At 52.4% G+C, this 16,718-nt stretch overlaps 1 protein-coding gene across 1 annotated transcript in view; it reads left to right on the forward strand.

Moving 5' to 3' along the window:
• CDH22 (cadherin 22) overlaps window positions 1-16,718 on the forward strand; it is a 78,626-nt gene that overhangs the window by 42,791 nt on the left and 19,117 nt on the right. Inside the window, exons 5-7 of the mRNA XM_071447099.1 lie at window positions 7,394-7,561; window positions 8,496-8,683; window positions 9,511-9,764. Coding sequence (XP_071303200.1) covers window positions 7,394-7,561; window positions 8,496-8,683; window positions 9,511-9,764 — 610 coding nt within the window. The remainder of the gene's footprint in view (window positions 1-7,393; window positions 7,562-8,495; window positions 8,684-9,510; window positions 9,765-16,718) is intronic.

Raw genomic sequence — 16,718 nt, forward strand, 5'->3', positions numbered from 1 at the left:
TGTTATTAATGGCCATAAAAAGAACCATAAAAACTTGGCATGTTACATTTCTTATAATATATGATAATGAAGAACAATTTGATTTCCATTTTTGGTTTTGACCTCTTTCTCTGCTGTTTCTTGCAGGTGCATGCATGCATGTGCTGCCTTGCACACCTCCTCAGCCCCTGACTCCTTCCAGCACAGGTTCTCTCTTCCCCCGCCTTGTCTTGTGCTCTTTCCACACCCTCATTCATAGCACAGGTGTGGCATGTACAAAAGTGGTTTCCATGCCTGTGTACATGAACATGGACCATGTGTTGCTGACTTTGTCTCCTGTTCATGGATGTTTCCAGCTGTAGTGTTCAGCTGGGATTTTGTATTCAATGGACCTTTCACAGGAAACCCAAACTGTCTGGCTGCTGTGCTGTGCCAAGTCCTGCCACTCAGTAAGCCCTGAGTGCCTGTAGCATCTCGGGTCTCTTTGGAGGGAGAAAAGCATCTAAATGGCTCCACTGGAATAGTGGGAGCAGCAGGATGGCATTTATGCTGTAGGAAGATTCCAGAATTGAATGATGGTGAAGAGAAAGCACAGCTGATGCACATAAGCTTTTCTTTCTTTCATATACAGCAGCCACTCTCATGCTTTGAGATTAGTTTCACAGACTGAAACTTGTGTTGTGTACACCAAATCAGGTTCAAGAACTTCACCTGTGTGTGCTGGAGGTCAATGCTGGGGTTTTTTTTTGTGTGAGTGGGGAGCTTTATATGCATAAGCTTTTGAGGCAAGGTTTTCTTGCCAGCTGTAAGAATATCCCTGTGGCTTGTTGCAAGAGCCTGCAGGCATTAAGCTTTGTAAGCTTTGTGCTGCTTTCCTCTCTCAGACAGGGTGCAGGCAATCTTTGCTCCTTGCAGCAGGTGAGCAGCAGTGCCCGTGCTGTGGCTGCCCTGATCTGCTCAGGAGGCTGTGCTCTCTCAGCAGCCAGCACACAGCTCTGCCTGCTGCTTCCAGTGGGAAACAGCCTCTTCTGCTGCTGTGCTGGGTGTTGGCTCTGGGTGAGAGCAATAACCTGACTGCAGAATCCCCCTCACTGCTGCTGGGCCACGAGCCCAGCTCTCCCAAAGTTACACAGGGTGGGAGGTTTGGTGGCAGCTCCTGTTCCAGCTCCAGGAATCTCATCCTCACCAAGATCTTTCAAGCTTATTCTTTTCCAATATGGAGACGTCCACCTGAGTGTGGGCACTCTGAGAGCATTTACATGAGAGGAGAAATTTGTGCATTTGAATCCACGGGCTGCTGCTTTATATCACCCTGCATTCTCTGTACCACTGCAGATTATTCACCTTTAGAGGGGCAAATCTCTCTTTTGGCAGGCAGCTGTGCCTGCCTGCTCGTGTCTGTTCCCATGTGCTCTGCAGTGCCCTTTCTTATCCCTGGAAGTGTGGCTGGAGACTCGCTGCTGCCTGTGATCCCTTCCTTGGGAGGGAGCCTGAAGCTGCTCAACACCCCACAGCCTGCTGCCCCTGTTTCCAGCAGTCTTGTTCATCCTTTTGTAGGGATATTGAGTGCTACAGAGCAACCACAGCATGGAACACCATAGGTTTCATTATGTTTGCTTCCTTAAAAGCCAGCTTGTTAGTTTGGGGCTGTGCATGGGAGCCTGGCTTTTTACCGTAAGGAAGAGGTTGTTCTTCAAATCTGTCGCTCTGCTGAATGCAGGGAAAAGGCAGAACTCAGAAGGTATTTGAAATGTAGTCTGGCATTTGTGATGACTTAAATCAGCTCCTGAGTTTTAGAGTCTGTGTCCTGATTTAAAGACTGAGCCATAAGGGCTTGGAGCTTTTTGTGCCAGCGAGGATGGAGATACTGGTCTGCTGGGATGAAGCTGATGGTTATTTGCGTGCAGTTCTCAGTTTTTTCCCCCCTAGCTGCCAGCCTTGCTGTGTTTGGAGACAGACCTGCCTGGTTCTGGGGCAGTAAGGCTGGGCTGGGAGAGGAGCTGGGGCTGGGAGCCTGCTGCACACTGAGCTGTTGGTCTGTGTGATGTGGGGGTGGGAGGCAGAACACGTTTCTCTGCTGCTCTTGCCAGTTTGTTAAAAATGCTCCTTGGTGCCTGGAAACACAGATGTGTGTTCTGTGTGCCCAGAGATTGTGCAGGTCTGTGCCCCATCCCTGTCCCTTATCCACCAGAGCTGTGCACAGGCACAAGGGACTCTGAGTGTAAGGCACAAGAGTCTGCAGAGAAGCCACATCTGTTTAAGGGGATTCCTCTTGTTAGCAAGATTGAACATTAACAGCCCTTTTCTGAGACTGGTGCAAGAACTTCAGCTGATTTGGGACCAAATTGTATGTTTGGTCATCTTGAGGAAATTAGAGCGTATCTACTAATGTGCTGAGGGAATTAATGTTAAGTGATGAGGGACTTAGCTGCTAAAAGAAGGGACAAAGAAAGGGTGAGTGTGCTGGCTCTGCACTGGCATGAGCAAGGCTGATTGCAGCCTGGAACAAGCTCTTGTTAGGTGTTTCATGAACCTCCTGACCCTTTGTGCCTCGTACTTCACTCAGAGCACCTTTAGCTTCTGCCTCTCAAATTGTGCTGAGCTGAAGGACAGGATGGGGGCTGGAGGGAGACTGAAGTGCTGGTTCTTGGAGCCAAGACCTCTTCTGCAAGGGCTGACCTCCTCCAGGATGTGTGCTTCCAGCAGGACTCGTGTCTTGGCAGATATATTGGTATTTCTGTGTCCCTGCAGGCAGGTGAGGGCACAGGTGAGGAATCTGCAGTCAGTTTGGCAGTGCCTTGCCATTCCTGGCCTGAGGCAGAGATGGTTTGATCTAACTGACCAGGCTGCTGGCAGAAATTAATCTGCTTTATCCAGCTAAATAGGAGAGGGATAGAGGAGACAGACCTAGATTCTTCTCAGGCATGCACACTAAAGAGACCCAAATGGCAGGAAGACAAGGCTTGTCACCATGATGGTGGCACTTCCATCCCTGCAGATACTAAAACCTTGACTCTTTATGGCCCAGAGGCAATCTCATCTGCCTTTGAGGACTGCCTGCTTTGAGCTGTGATGGATCAGGAACCTCCTCAGGATAGGTCCCTGTTTGTTACTCCCTGACTTTCTGGCTTGTTGATCCTCCTGCCCTCAGCTGGAAGGTGCCTTGTCCAGGCAGTCCCTGAGGATGTGGACATCTGACCTAGAGGTACCTGAGAGCAGAGCAAAGCCCATAATGATGGGATTCCTGGAAGGCAGTTACCTGCTGAGTGCTTTGTCCTGCTTTGTTTTTGTCACCCGAAGAGAGTGTGCTGTTGGAGCAGATTCAGTGGTATTTATGTGATGCTCTAAGTGTCCCCTTTCCTGGTAATTATACTGATTAATCTGGATCATGCTGGAAAGCCACATGTGCCTTGTACCAGAGGGTATGCCACCACGTGTCCACATTATTCAGCTCTAACAGATAGTGACAAGAATGGGGGAGACAACTCTGAGCTCGAGGTTGTTCTTGCTTTGTTAGCAGTGTCTGGGAAAGACAAAGTTTGTCAGTTTTTCCGGCTGGAAAGAAGGTGAATCTTGGGAGATGATAGCAATGGCTTTTCTGTGCTCTCTGTACAGCCTTGAGGAAGGAAGGTCTGTCTCCATCCCTTGCAGCTTCTTTGCAGAGTCCCTGGGGGTCAGATTTTGGGAGCAGAGACTCTCTTGGCTCTGGAGGATGGGACCATGTGGGTTTGCTGCTGGTGGGTGTTTGAGGCAGTGCCCTTAGGGCCACATGGACGTGGAGCACGTGTGGAGACCCTGATCTGCCACAGCCATTAGCAAATGGTGAGTGGTACCTCAGCCTAGGAGGCAAAGCCAGCCTGACTCTGGGGCTGGTGGCCTGATGTGGCCCATGCCATTTGGGAATAGCATCCCAGTGACAGTCCTGATGGGCTCCTGGAAGTCTGGCAGTTTGTCTGCAGCAGATCCCCACCTTTCCAGGATGGACTGGGCACATAACACCATGAGAGGGAGCTTCTGATCAGTCTCCACCCCTGCCACAGGCAGAGATTTTGTCTGCCTTGTGCTGCTGGAGGAACAGGAGCTGGCTGGGGACATTGGCCCTACTCTGCATGTGCCAAACAGCCTGGACTTGCTCCCCGTTGGGACGAGTGACCTTGGAGGTGTTCTGGGAAGTGCCTGAGCACTTTCCTCCCATGCTGCATGGCGTATTATGAGCTATATCATTACGAGCAGCTCAGTTAAGTCATTACAGCCTTGGTGAATGCATGAGCTTTTTCCCTCTCATCCCAATTCATCACTATTGTGCTGACATGAATCATTTTCATTATAAAATGCTTCAGACCCCGTTAATTAACAGAATTGCTTAAATTTCAATGAGACAGTGCTTGCCCAGAAATAACAGTTTTGTATTCACAGTGGGGTGGCAGGGGAGGCCTGTCAGCACCAGCAGCTGGGGCTGGCCCCTGAGCCCTGGGGCTCTGTGCAGGGCTGGCCCACTGGGAGGGTGCCATCCTTGCTGGGATGGGTCCTTGCCTCGTTTCCTGCATCCCCTCTGCCTCTGTGTGTGAGGGGGAGTGGGACTCCCTGCTGAACGGCTTCGTCTGAGCAGAGCAGGTGCCTGAGGGGGTCAGAGCACACCCTGAGCCCCATCACAGGATAATCACGTGCTCCCTTATCTATGGGGCTGAAGGCAGGAGGGTCCAGGTAATTTCAGAACCTGAACTGACAGAGGGACAAGGGAGGCTGGGTGATAATTGTGCCTATCCTGGGTTCACTCACTCATAAACCACTGATCTGCATTTTTCAATTGGGGCTACCTTGGAGCAAAACAAAACCTCCAAAATTAGACCATACCTCTAGACTGAGAACAATCCCTCAAGGTGCTGATAGCATCCAGACCCAACAGAATTGATCAATGGACCAAGCTACCCCAGGGATAACAGCACAGTCTCCTCTGAGAGTGCGTATTGATGAGGAGGTTTCCGACCTCGATGCTGGGTCAGGACATCCTTGTGGTGCAGCCACTACTAAGGGTTTGTTTCTTCAGTGATTAACAGTCCTACCTGATCTGAGTTCAGATCTGCTCCCTTATCTATGGGGCTGAAGGCAGGAGAGTCCAGGTAATTACAGAACCTGAAGTGACAGAGGGACAAGGGAAGCTGGGTGATAATTGTGCCTATCCATGAGAGCTGGAGAATGGCAACGATCTGAAATGATGGTTATGTCTTTATAATAAATCCTAACAATGCTAATCCTTGCAATAATTGCTAGTTTCACAAAGGAAGGAGTGATAAATGTCTCCTGAACAGTTTTGCCAGCTCCTGCTGCACCTGTAATGTCATGCAAAGGGCGAGGGGGAGGAATTTCATCCTCCCAGCTCAGTGGCATTTCTGGCTGCCCTTGGGCCACAGCACCAGTGGCTCCATGGTGTGAGCCCTGGTCTGGAGGTGCACAAGGCCACAGCAGACCCATGAATGGGGAAACTGGAAACCTGCTGGCTGTGGAGTGAAGATATCTGGTAGCCTTGGGGTCTGTCCCTGTAGCCATACCTTGGCTCCTTGCAGCCTGCTGGAACTCAGCTCCCCCTCTGCTGTGCTCTTGGTGACTTGGACCTTTGATGCTCTAGCGCTGCTCGTTGTGCTGCACATCAGCAGATGGATTGCAAGGAGCTCAGATCACTGGATGGTTCTCTGCTGTTTGCTCAGCAGGAGGGGAGCTCCCTGTTCCCCCTGGGTCAGACCCCTCACTGGGGACCAGCAGCCTCCTCCAGCCTAGCACCAGGCAGGATTACTGGTGAAACAAAGCAGAGATGAATTTGCAGTTCACAGTAGGAGGAGGTAAAGCTGATAGTTAAACAGAAAACGCTGGAAGAGAGAGGATTTACAAAAACACAAAGCAATGTCTAAATCTGTGGGAATGTTAAAAAACTGAGCTGGAGGGGATTTTAAGTTGATTCCTGTCTGTTATGGGCTGCTGCTAGTACAGTGGGACTGGAATGTGGTGTTAATGACCTTGTATCCATGTAGGCTCTCCTTCCTTCCTGACCCTGGTGCCACTTCAGGCCAATCTTTTCTTTCTTTCTTTCATCCTCAAAATGTTTTCCCTACTTTGTTTCCATTTAAATGAAACAGTCGTGGGTGACTTATAATTTCTGCCATGCACAGAGTTTTCAGGCTTTTACTGCTCTTTGTTTCTTGCTTTACATTCCTTTATATTTTAGTCCTGGTCATTTCCCCAGTCCCAGATGAATACTGGAGACCTACAAACACAGGTTTTAAGAGAGTTACTTTTGTAAGAAGTACTACCACACCATTCATTTTGTTAAGCTCCAGTGCATTCTCTGACACAGAGCATGTGTTTTGTCGTCTCTGGTCTCCTTAACTTAGAAGGACACTTGTAAATAAGGGGTTTTGTGCAGACAGACTCTTAGAAATGTGCTGCCCACGCCTCCATTCTCCAAATCACACAATTCCCCCCAAGATGTGCCCAGGCCATGGCACTTGTAGATGGAGCCTGGGCAGGGGCACCCCCTGTTCTGTAAGGGGTGCTGCAGCAAGCCTGGCTCCTGCTCAGCAGATCAGGACAAGTGGGCTGTTGCAGATGTGTGCCAGAGGGATTTTGTGACTCAGCCTGGGTTTTTACAGAGCAGACCTCGAGGCTGGCCCCAGCACAGCCCCCGCATTTGGGTGGGAGTGAGGATGAGTCCTCTCTTCCTGTGGCTCCTGCCCCCTCTGACCTCCACAGATCTTTCACCCAGCTCCCAGTCACTCTGGAGGAAAAGCACAAACCTCCTCTGTGCCAGGGTTTTACCCAGTGGGAGCTTAAGTAGCCCACAGGAAAAGCAGCAGTTGGACTCTTTCACGCTTCATGAGGAGACTTGCTGGGAGCAGGTTGAGCCTGTGGTCATCCCTGGACTTCAGGAGGATTTTTGGGATGTTTCTGGCTGGCTGACAGCCTCCTGGGCTTGTTCTTCTCCCCCTCAGTGCCCTTCTCTCCCCTTAGTTGGCTTTTGCTGACATGATCTCTTGCAGAGGGGTTCAGCAGACACTGGTTGTGGCCAGCAGTGTGTTCCTGCAGCAGAGCTGGCCAGCAGCACCAGGGCTGTGGTTGGGGACAGTGTCCCAGCAGTGAAGGGAGGTGACAGTGCCTTCTTCTGTGCACTGGTGAGCGGCAGGTGCTGTACCTGACTCCAGATATGATTCTGTGGGATACCAGAGTGAGCCCAGGGAAGGGCTGTGAAGGTCGGTGCAATCTGGAGCATCTGCCCCGTGTGGAGAGGGAGATCCAGCTGATCCTGTTTAGGTCTGGATCTTGTCCAAAGCAATCTCCAGTGAGCCCTTCCAGCCGCAGGCTGTGTGTGGCTCTGTGACCTGCCCTGTGAGAGCTCAGTGCTCAGCTGTGCTGCTGTTTGCAGGTGTGATCCGCACGGCCGTGGCAGACCTGGACCGCGAGACGCAGGACCGCTATGAGGTGGTGATCCGTGCCACAGACATGGCAGGACAGCTGGGGGGGCTCTCTGGGTCCACCACGGTCACCATCGTGGTCACTGATGTCAACGACAACCCGCCACGCTTCCCTCAGAGTGAGTGCTGCTGGCCTGGGCGGGCACTGGGGCATGTCCTGGTTCCTCTGGGTGCTGGGATGGAACCTGCAGGCTCAGCCAGCCTGGCCACTCCAGGGTGACAATGACAAGGGACCATGGCACACACAGCTCCTGGGTCTGAATGTGTCCCTCCCTGCCCGGCAGCACAGCGGGTGCCAGATCCCCGCCCCAGTGCAGGGCCTGGAAGCACACATGGCTTACATGGTAGGAGAGCAGGGCCAGCCCTTTCCTGAGCCCTTCCAAGCAGCTGGAAGCCAGCAAGGTCCACGGTGCTGCTGTCCTCTGGGAGCTGGGGCCAGAACTTGGCTGCTGGCCTGGCCCCTCCTGGCTGCTGTGTGAGGCCTTGTCACACCCTTGCCCCAGAGCGAGGACAGTGACGCTGCTCAGGGGCGGCAGCCTTGTCACAGCACAGCTCTGTTTCCCAACCTGCTGCCAGGGGCCTGTGGCTGGTGCTGGTGTCTGATGTGGACCCTCCCCAGGCAAGGTGCAGGGTGATCCTGCTGTGAGGAGTGGGCTGTGAGAGCTCTGCAGTGCTCTCTAGCAGCTCAAGGCTGGCAGGCCAGGGAAGGGGCTGCAGCTGGGGGAGGCTCAGCTCTTGGGCTGCATCTCCCAGAAATCAGAAATTGCAAAAGAATCTTTGCAAGGAATCAGAGAGCGCTGATTGCGGGGCAGTGTCCACGCAGAGAAATCAGCCCTTACTTCACACAGCACCTGGAATGTCAGTGCTCCTCAATTAGCTTCCCTCAGCCCTTGTTTTTGGCTGTATTTACTGCTCCTGTTGGGGCATTCTGGACTGTGGACACGGTGGGGTTTGAGCAACCCTCACAGCCCAAAGGTGCCCCAGGGAAGTGTGTGAAGGGTGGGGGCAGTTCAAAGGCAGAAGCAGTGACCTTGGTGCCCGTTTCTCCTGCAGAGATGTATCAGTTCAGCATTGTGGAGACGGCCCCCGTGGGCACTGCCATCGGGAGGGTGAAGGCAGAGGACTCTGACGTCGGGGAGAACACGGACATGACATACCAAGTGAAGGATGAGGAAGGGGTGGAGATGTTCAAAGTCACCACGGACAGCAATACCCAAGAGGCTGTCATCACAGTGCAGAAGGTGAGAGTGTTGATTGACTAGGGAGGGCACAGCTCCCTGGGAGGACCCTTTCCTTTGGGGACTGCTGCTGTTGAATCTGAGTTGAAGAAAATGCTCTGAGTGCTGCTCTAGCAGTAGCAGTTGCGTTTTTGTGCCTGCTGATGCAGGGAGAGACCTGTCTTTGCTCCGCCTGCATGGCAAAGCACAGGGCTGTGTCTGGGAGCAAATGCAGAAAAGGAGCAGCACAGAGTGCCTGCTGGAGTCCCCCAGGGTGGCTTGGGGGTGGCAGTGAAGCAGTGAGCTGTGCAGAGGAGACACCATGCATAGGACTACAGAGAGGAATGCTTACAGCTGTTATTGATAGCACCTGTTAGAAGAGAAAAATGCCTACCTAATTCCTGTACCTGACCAGCAGCACTTTAACTGTATCTGCTTTTGGTGGCAAAAACAATCAAGCAAATACTTGGTGCAGGCAGGAAAGAATGATTGTTCTTCAAGGCCACTGTATGCAGCTGGCCTCCCCTGTAGAAATAAGAGCAGGGTGATTAATGATGAAAACTCGCTCATGTGCAGCACACACTGTGCTGTCTTCCCAGTGAATCCTGGCTGCTCACAGCTTGGGCACCCTGTTGGGGGCCCTGAGGGGAGTGGGATGGAGGTTTCTGCTTCCTCCTGCCCCCTTGGTGTGAGTGCTGCTGGCAGAAGGGCAAAGCAGAAGCCCCCAGGCTTTGGGAGCAGGTGACTTTAGTGGCTCTAGTGCTGCCCTGATGTCTCTGGTGAAGGAAGGGGCAGCAGAGGGGCTCCTTGGGCTGGCTGTGGCTTACCCTCTTCCCTTCCCTCTTCCCCAGCCTCTTGACTACGAGTCAAAAAAAGTGCACACTGTGGTGGTGGAGGCCCTCAACAAGTTCGTGGACCCGCGGTTCGTGGACCTGGGCACCTTTCGGGACCAGACCATCGTGAGGGTCTCAGTGCTGGACGTGGATGAGCCCCCTGAGTTCCGGCCCCCCTCCAACCTGCTGGAGGTGCAGGAGGATGCACACGTGGGCTCTGTCGTGGGGGTGGTCACTGCCCTGGACCCGGACACAGCGAACCACCCCGTCCGGTAACGCGCCGTCCCACCCTTACATCAGCCAGTCCAGCCGTGGGCATGGGGACACCTGCAAGGGACACCCGGCCTGGGAGGACTCGTGGCTGGGGCAGAGGGGGTGGGAGAGGGCAGGTGAAAGTGGAAAGTGCTGCATGTGTGGCCCAGTGTGTGTGTTTTTGTGGGACAGGCAGCTGGCAGGTGAGTGGCAGCCCGTGCACAAGCAGGCACAGCGGTGTCTCAGGTGGCAGATACGTCACTGACAGGTGACAGCTTTGTGAGTTCAAGGGAGTGCCAGGGAAGGTGGCTGGGTGATAACAGTGTGTCCTTGCTGCTGACAGCAAGGTATCTGCAGTGGTACCTGACGCCAGGAGTGGTGGGAGGACGGTGGTGAAGGGTGAGAAATGAGGTGAGGCTTGGGAGGTGCAGAGCTGCAGCCCAGCTCTGTGTGCGTGCATGTGTGCATAGGATCAAAGATCAGAGGAGTTTATATTTGGGCAGGGGACATAATCCAGGCAGCAGCTTATCTGCACAGGACATTTCCCATTTCCATTTAATTTGTGGCTAAAGAGATTGTTACCTTGTTAAATTGTTATTACCTAAGGCACAAAGCAGCCTTCTGGCCCTGCCAACTGGCCTGAGTCACGAGCAGTTGGGTTGGAAATCTGGTGTTCAGAAAACATCCTCAACGTGTGGAAAATTTCCTTGAAATGTGTGTTCTGGTGCCAGGTGCCGGCGGGGCCGCTCACTTCCAGGGAGCAGCACTGGCTGTGACTGAGAGCTCTGCAGGGAGCCAGCCCTGCAGCAAGGGACTGGGAGGGACAGGGATGGGGATGTGGGGTGGAGGGGCACAGGCCACCGAGGGCTCAGTTGCAGCACCTGGTTGCATTCAGTGATGTCCCCCAGTGCCTGTTTGGGGCACTGAGCTCGGTGCTGTGCAGCCGTGGGTTTCTGTTTCGTGGTGGGGTGAGGAGGATCTCCTGATCCTCATGCAAACAAAGACTATGATGATTAGAAAACTCAGAAATGCATTTACACATGGAAAGCTGCCATCTACAGATGCCTGGCAGCAAGCAGAGAGTACTGTGTCACAAAGCTGGATGCTCAAAGTTGACTTTGAGGGAAATGTGGCTGAAATCAGCCTTGGTGTGCCAGGAACTGTGTATGTGAGTGCTGCACCACTTGCACTAGTGCCTGCTGAGTGCTGAATGTGTTCTCAACATACCTCTGCTCACCTCATCCTGTGACTCTCCAGTCCCTCTCCAGTCAGGCTACGTGTCTGATTTCTTTTTTTATTGCCCCTGAGCATGTGTCTGTCAGCACACACCCTGCAGGAGAGTGGTGTGTCCACATACCTGTGTGTGTGCACATGTGCATGTGCTTTTTCACTTGACTGTTCCTAGCAGTGCTGCAGAACACAGATTTTACTTTCTGATCTGTAATTGTAGAAAAGGGACCTTGGGAACAGAACTATTCTTATTCTTGCTTTTTCTTGTTCTTTGTGTTGCTTCCCTGTGGAGCTTGCTGCATTGTTTGCAGACAGACCAAAAGAAAGCAGTGAAGGGAAGCTCTTAATGCTGTACAGAAGGCACTGGAGACTTGGACCAGAGAGAAGCAGATTCAAGTACTGGGCAGGAATGAGATGGTGAGAGCCCAAACTTCACTTTGGGAGTCTCTCCTGCAGTGAGCTCAGTGCTGGCAAGGCAATGCCTCGTGCTCAGACACAAGGACCCAGCCAACAGGACTCCCAGGCATCTGCTGCAGCTTGGGAATTGCCATGTGTTTTCCCTTGTCAGGGCTGATGCATTCAAATTCGTGTCCTGCCTCTAGCTATCCCCAGGCAGGTGGCTCATCCTGTGTCCCCCATGCTGCCCTGTGGGACTTGGTCCATCCCTTCACTGCCTGGTGCTGCAGTCCCTGCTGTCACGAGCAGTGGCAGTGCAGCAGGGTGAGCCTTCACAGACATTTAACACGTACCAAGCAGAGCTGCAGGTTGCTGTTGGTCGTGCTGATGCAGCACCAATGCAAGAGGAAGGTAGAGTTGGATCTCTCCTGCTTCCCTGTCCTCTGGCTAGCCAGGTAATTTAATAAAATACTTTGCTGCGTAGGCAGCTGTTAACAGCTTCAAAGCAGCGCACAGACATTAATGCCAGCAGCCTGCAGCACCAGGATGTGACACCAACCCGTCAGCAGGAGAGGCACTAAGTCCCCTCTCGTTTCAAGTGTGCTGCTCAGAAGTTCAGTCACAAGAAGCCAGCACTTGTACTTCACCTCTGATGCATTAGAGAGCACCTGGTCCTGACGGCATGACCAGCATTTGATCCTCGCTGCCTTGAAGCTGGTATGAGCCCTTTGAAGATGCTGCACTTCAGTGGATCCCTTTAACTTCCTGCTCCTCATCTGCCTCCTGCTCCATCTGGGAGCAGAGGCAGGGCTGTGCTCCTGCAGGGGCTGCTCTCCGGACTCGGGTCTGTGTGTTGGCTCTGCCTGTGAACAGGGGACAGCCACCACTTCTGTCACATCGAGATGCACTCTCCCCTTGAGGCAGGAAAGAACAAGGATTGCCAGAGACAGCAGAGCAGAAATCAGCTCCGTCAGGGTTTCCAGGTCCTGCTGACACCAGGCTGCCAGTAACGAGGTTTAGGAGGTATTTTTAGCCAAACGGGAAGGGAGGTGCCCTTGGCTTTTTGTTTTCAGCCCCAGGCCAGCAGGAACAAGGCTGTGAAACTCTGCTGCACTGCCCAAAGCAACTGCTAGAGGCACATTCCAGCCTGATGCTCCCCTGCCTTCCTGGTGATCCACAGGCTGCAGCGACTTGGTTTGAGAACAAATCCCTTCCCACAAGCTGCACTGGGTCTCAGTGACCTGTCACAAAGATGTGAGGATTGAAGGGGTGTCCCTGAGGCACCTCCTCGCTGCCTCACTCCAGCTGCACAGAGCTCACTCTGCTGTCTGCAGAGCCCCTGGCAGCTGCTTGCCTTGGCTGTGAGGAGGCACCTGGAGATCAGCCCATCTCTCAGAGAAGGACACCCTCCCAGTGACCCCCGTGCCTGAGCAGGGAGCTGTGCTGAGCTCAGCATGGCCAAGCAGCTCTATGAGCCCTCTGTGGGGCACAAAACGTTCTGTGGTTCCAGTGTGGGCAATGCCCTCCTAAAGGTCCAGTTCTTTTTATTTTATTCCATCCTTGGGTTTTTTGCCTATCAAAGGCTGGAACTGTTTCTTTTCAGAAAAAAAAAAATTGTTTCCATTTGGCTTTTTGGCTTTAGCTGTGTGTTTTCTGGGCGTAGTGCAGTTTTTCTCAGCTGAGCCATTGTATGAAGTAATACAGTGATAGACTGTCTGTGTGTGTGAAGCTGTTTGTATGGGAGCCTTTTGTTTCTCTCTCTGCAGTGGGAGCCTGTGCTCTGATTGTGTGCATTCCAGGCTTTATCAGCACTGGGAAGATGTTGCTTGGGATTTAAGGTTCTCAGAGATATTCTTGTTTGGCATTCACAAAATCTGGAGACACGTGTTGGACATGGGCATTTTATAGACTCCAACAGCACAGCAAGAACTACAACCTGCTTCAATACAAAAGGGAGAGGAGGAAAAAACAAACACAACAAAAAGCTTTTCATACACTGTTTGAAAAGCTCCCTATTAACAAAACACATGGCATAAAATGTGCTTCTTGTTGTGTTCAGGGGAAAAGTGAAACAAACTGCTTGAGAAATGCATTCATGGGAAAGATGAGCACGGGGAAAGCTGTGGAAATTAAACAGTCACTTGTAACATCCAGACCAACAGGCAGTGCCAGCAAGAAGAGAGGGAAGTAGAGTACAAGGTCTGCATCCCAATCAGAGCTGGGGACTGCAGCTCCAGAGCACCAGCCAGCTGCAGAGAGATGAGCATAGGTCCTGTCTCTGAGTACCTGGAGGAGAAGGGATTAAATGCTGCCTCTTCCCAGGTGAGAAGCACTGTTAGACTGCAGTGGGAAGGGTGAATATGAAGCTGGAGTAGAGGTGGAGAGGCTGGTGGTGAAGGTTGTGTTGCACAAATGATGTGAGCACAGCAAAGCAGTGCTCACTCCAGCGTGGGATGAGGTGGAAGCTGTTGGAAGGTGAGCTCTGCTGTGAGATCTGCAGCTCTGAGCAGCTTCTCTCAGGGCTTGATGGACATCCCTGTGCCACCCTCCCAGTCCCCAGCTCCCACAGCAGCCCAGCACTCCAGAGCATCCGTGGCCTTTGGGAGCTGCAGACCCAGCTGGGCTGGCCACCTCCCCAGTCACAGTGAGTGGAGCAGAGTCAGTCCTGCCAAGGCAGTGTGCTGAGCTCTGTCTCCTTCCCTGGGGCATGCTGAGAAGGTGACATTTCTCTGTGGCAGTGGTGCCAAAGGGATCAGAGCTGTGGTTTGGTTTGTGCCTGGCCATGGGGTACAGGCAGCATGTCCCAAACAAACCATTCAGAAGGGACAAGACATCCTCAGCAGCAAAGCTGTGAGAAGCATAAGAACAGGATCCAGTGCATTACCCTGAACACTCCCTGCCATCCTCCTGCCCTCTGGCCAGGCAGGCAGCCCTGTCAGATGTATCCAGGCTTGGGGGTGTCTCCCATCACTGACTGTTTTTTCCTGTATGAATTTTTTTTACAGATGTCTCTGTTTATGACAGAAGTGTGATCAAAACAGGCAGGTGCTTATCCAAGAGGCAGGGAAGCCATGGGAAGGGTGAAGTACCATCTTGAACTTAACAGCATGAAAAAGTGGAGTGGAAGGCAGGACATGTTTGAGGTCGGGGATGTGGGAGAACAATGGAAGCAGTTATGTAGAACTGGTTATGCTATTGGAAAGGTATCAGGTGTTGTCATCCCAGTTTCTGTTCCTCTTTCCAGCAGAACACTGGACTGATTTGTACAATTCAGAGTGGCCATACCTCTCCTTTTCCTTTGCAGTGAGTGAACAGAGAGTGGATGAGAGGCTGCAGTACGTGCCAAGACAGTGTCACTGTCCCTTTTGGAGTTGGCTGTGTGCCTGTAAAAGCTCTGCTGCCAGCTGGGAGTTGGGGCAGAAAATGCAGGCAGTCCCTGGTAGCTGGTTTTGAGATACATCAGCCTGTACCTGGCTTTGTGTGAGATGTCCATCACCTCTAGATGCAAGGGGGTAGGAGGAATTCAGCTACATAAGTACTAGATGGTGGCTGGGTACAAGTGAATTTAGAGAGTGACTTTTGAATGTTTTTATTTGGCTACAAGCAAGTGCTGTTGTATTTACTCTCTCATCTCCCCATCTGTCTGAAAGCGAGAGAGCTAGGAAATGGAATCTGGTACTGTATAACATGTTAAACTGTAGGAATGCCTTTTTGTGTGCCTCCATCAGAGTTGGAGCTGTGTGGATGGGCAGAGGCTCTGCCAGAGGCACTCCCATCTGCAGCTGGTCCCATCCCAGGGCATGGGGCAGAACAGCACAGGGTCATGAAGAAGATGAGCTGATATTCCTTGGCTGTGAGCCCTGTGGGTGATGGACCCACGGCTGGAAAACTGCTCTGCAGCACATGGAGCACTTCCCCTGTCCTGGACATGCTGCTAGCCTGGAGCCTGTCCTGCTCTGCTCTGTCCACTGTGGCCTCTCAGTCCTACCTCACCAGCTTTCCAGTTTGCTTTGTCCCTACATTTATCTTCCTTCTGTGGTTGGACATGTGACTGAAGGCTTTAATTTATTCACAGCCCTGCTTTTGGTAATTTATCCTTTGTACTCTTTGCTGTCTTGTATTATTTAATTCTGTGAAGCACTCTGGGATTCAGTGTGTGTGAAAGATGCTGTACACAATAACATTATGCTGTATTGTTTGTGATTTGCAGGCCTTCTGGATTTCTAATTCTGATTGCAGTGGTGGTTTGTGTTATTTGTGCTATGGCTGTGCTCAACAGCCTCAGCTGGATCAGACTTCCCTTCCAGCCCTTTCCTTCAGGATCTCACACCTCATTGTGCCCTGATTTACTGTTGGCTTGCTCCATTCCATGTGTAATGGTTGGAAATGCAGGACAGACCACTGGGACATGGATTTGTGGTGTTCTGGTGAAGGCTCAGGGCCAAACCTGGTATCTGACTCCTTGTGGGCTGTGGGGCTGCCCTTGGAGAGAAATGGGAGTTGTGCTCTCTGGGGGTGGCCCAGGGGATATGTGGGTTGGTTCCACCCTCAGGAGGGGCTGTTTGGGGCAGCACTGAAGCAGCAGAATGAGCAGAGTGATGCCTGTGATGGGTCTCTCTGCTGAGCAGCTGGACACAGCCAGAGCTGGAGGAGCTCATCAGCCTGTTCCCTGTGGGACAGGAAGCACGAAATAGGGCAAATCTTGGGGCTGCTGGTGTGATGTCCTGTGCTGATGGATGGGAGGCTGTGGGAGGATGCTGGCTGCTGCCCACTGCTCTGCTGCCAGGATTGCTGCCCCAGCAACACATGGTCAGTGCAGAGCCTGTGCTTTGTGCCACTGTGGCTGCAGCTGAGGTGTCTGCAGATGTGGCTTACAGCCTCCTGTGCCCTGCCCTCTGGCTGTCTCACTTGAGGATGCAGTGGAGGAGCAGCACAGAGGGTATTAGGTGGGAAGGGCTCCTTGAGCAGGGGTGCCCACCTTCAGTTTGGTCCATGCTTTTCCTGAGCCTACAGCACTGAAGCTTCCCAGAGCCACAGGTGAAATTACAGCCCACAGTTTTTGTGTTGCTCTGTCTATCCAAAGCATAAGGTTCCCATCAGAGCAGGTTTTTCCCCTTGTCCAAAGTCTGTGCACAGTTCCACTTTATGCACCAAAAGCCACACTTTCATTTTAGTGGAAGGCTCTGGGCTTGCAGCCTGGTAGAAACGTGGCCTTCCTGTACCATGCTGCAACACAGGACAAGGAGAGCAGTGACACAGCGCCTGTGGTGTTGGATTCCAGTACCCTGGGGCTGGTGCTAAGGCTGGGCACCTCCAGCTGCTCATGGTTTCCCCTTTTGCCTGGTCAC

The sequence above is a fragment of the Agelaius tricolor genome, unplaced genomic scaffold (genome assembly GCF_023055355.1).
Source record: "Agelaius tricolor isolate 1412-34295 unplaced genomic scaffold, bAgeTri1.0.p SCAF_23, whole genome shotgun sequence".
Classification (NCBI taxonomy): domain Eukaryota; kingdom Metazoa; phylum Chordata; class Aves; order Passeriformes; family Icteridae; genus Agelaius; species Agelaius tricolor.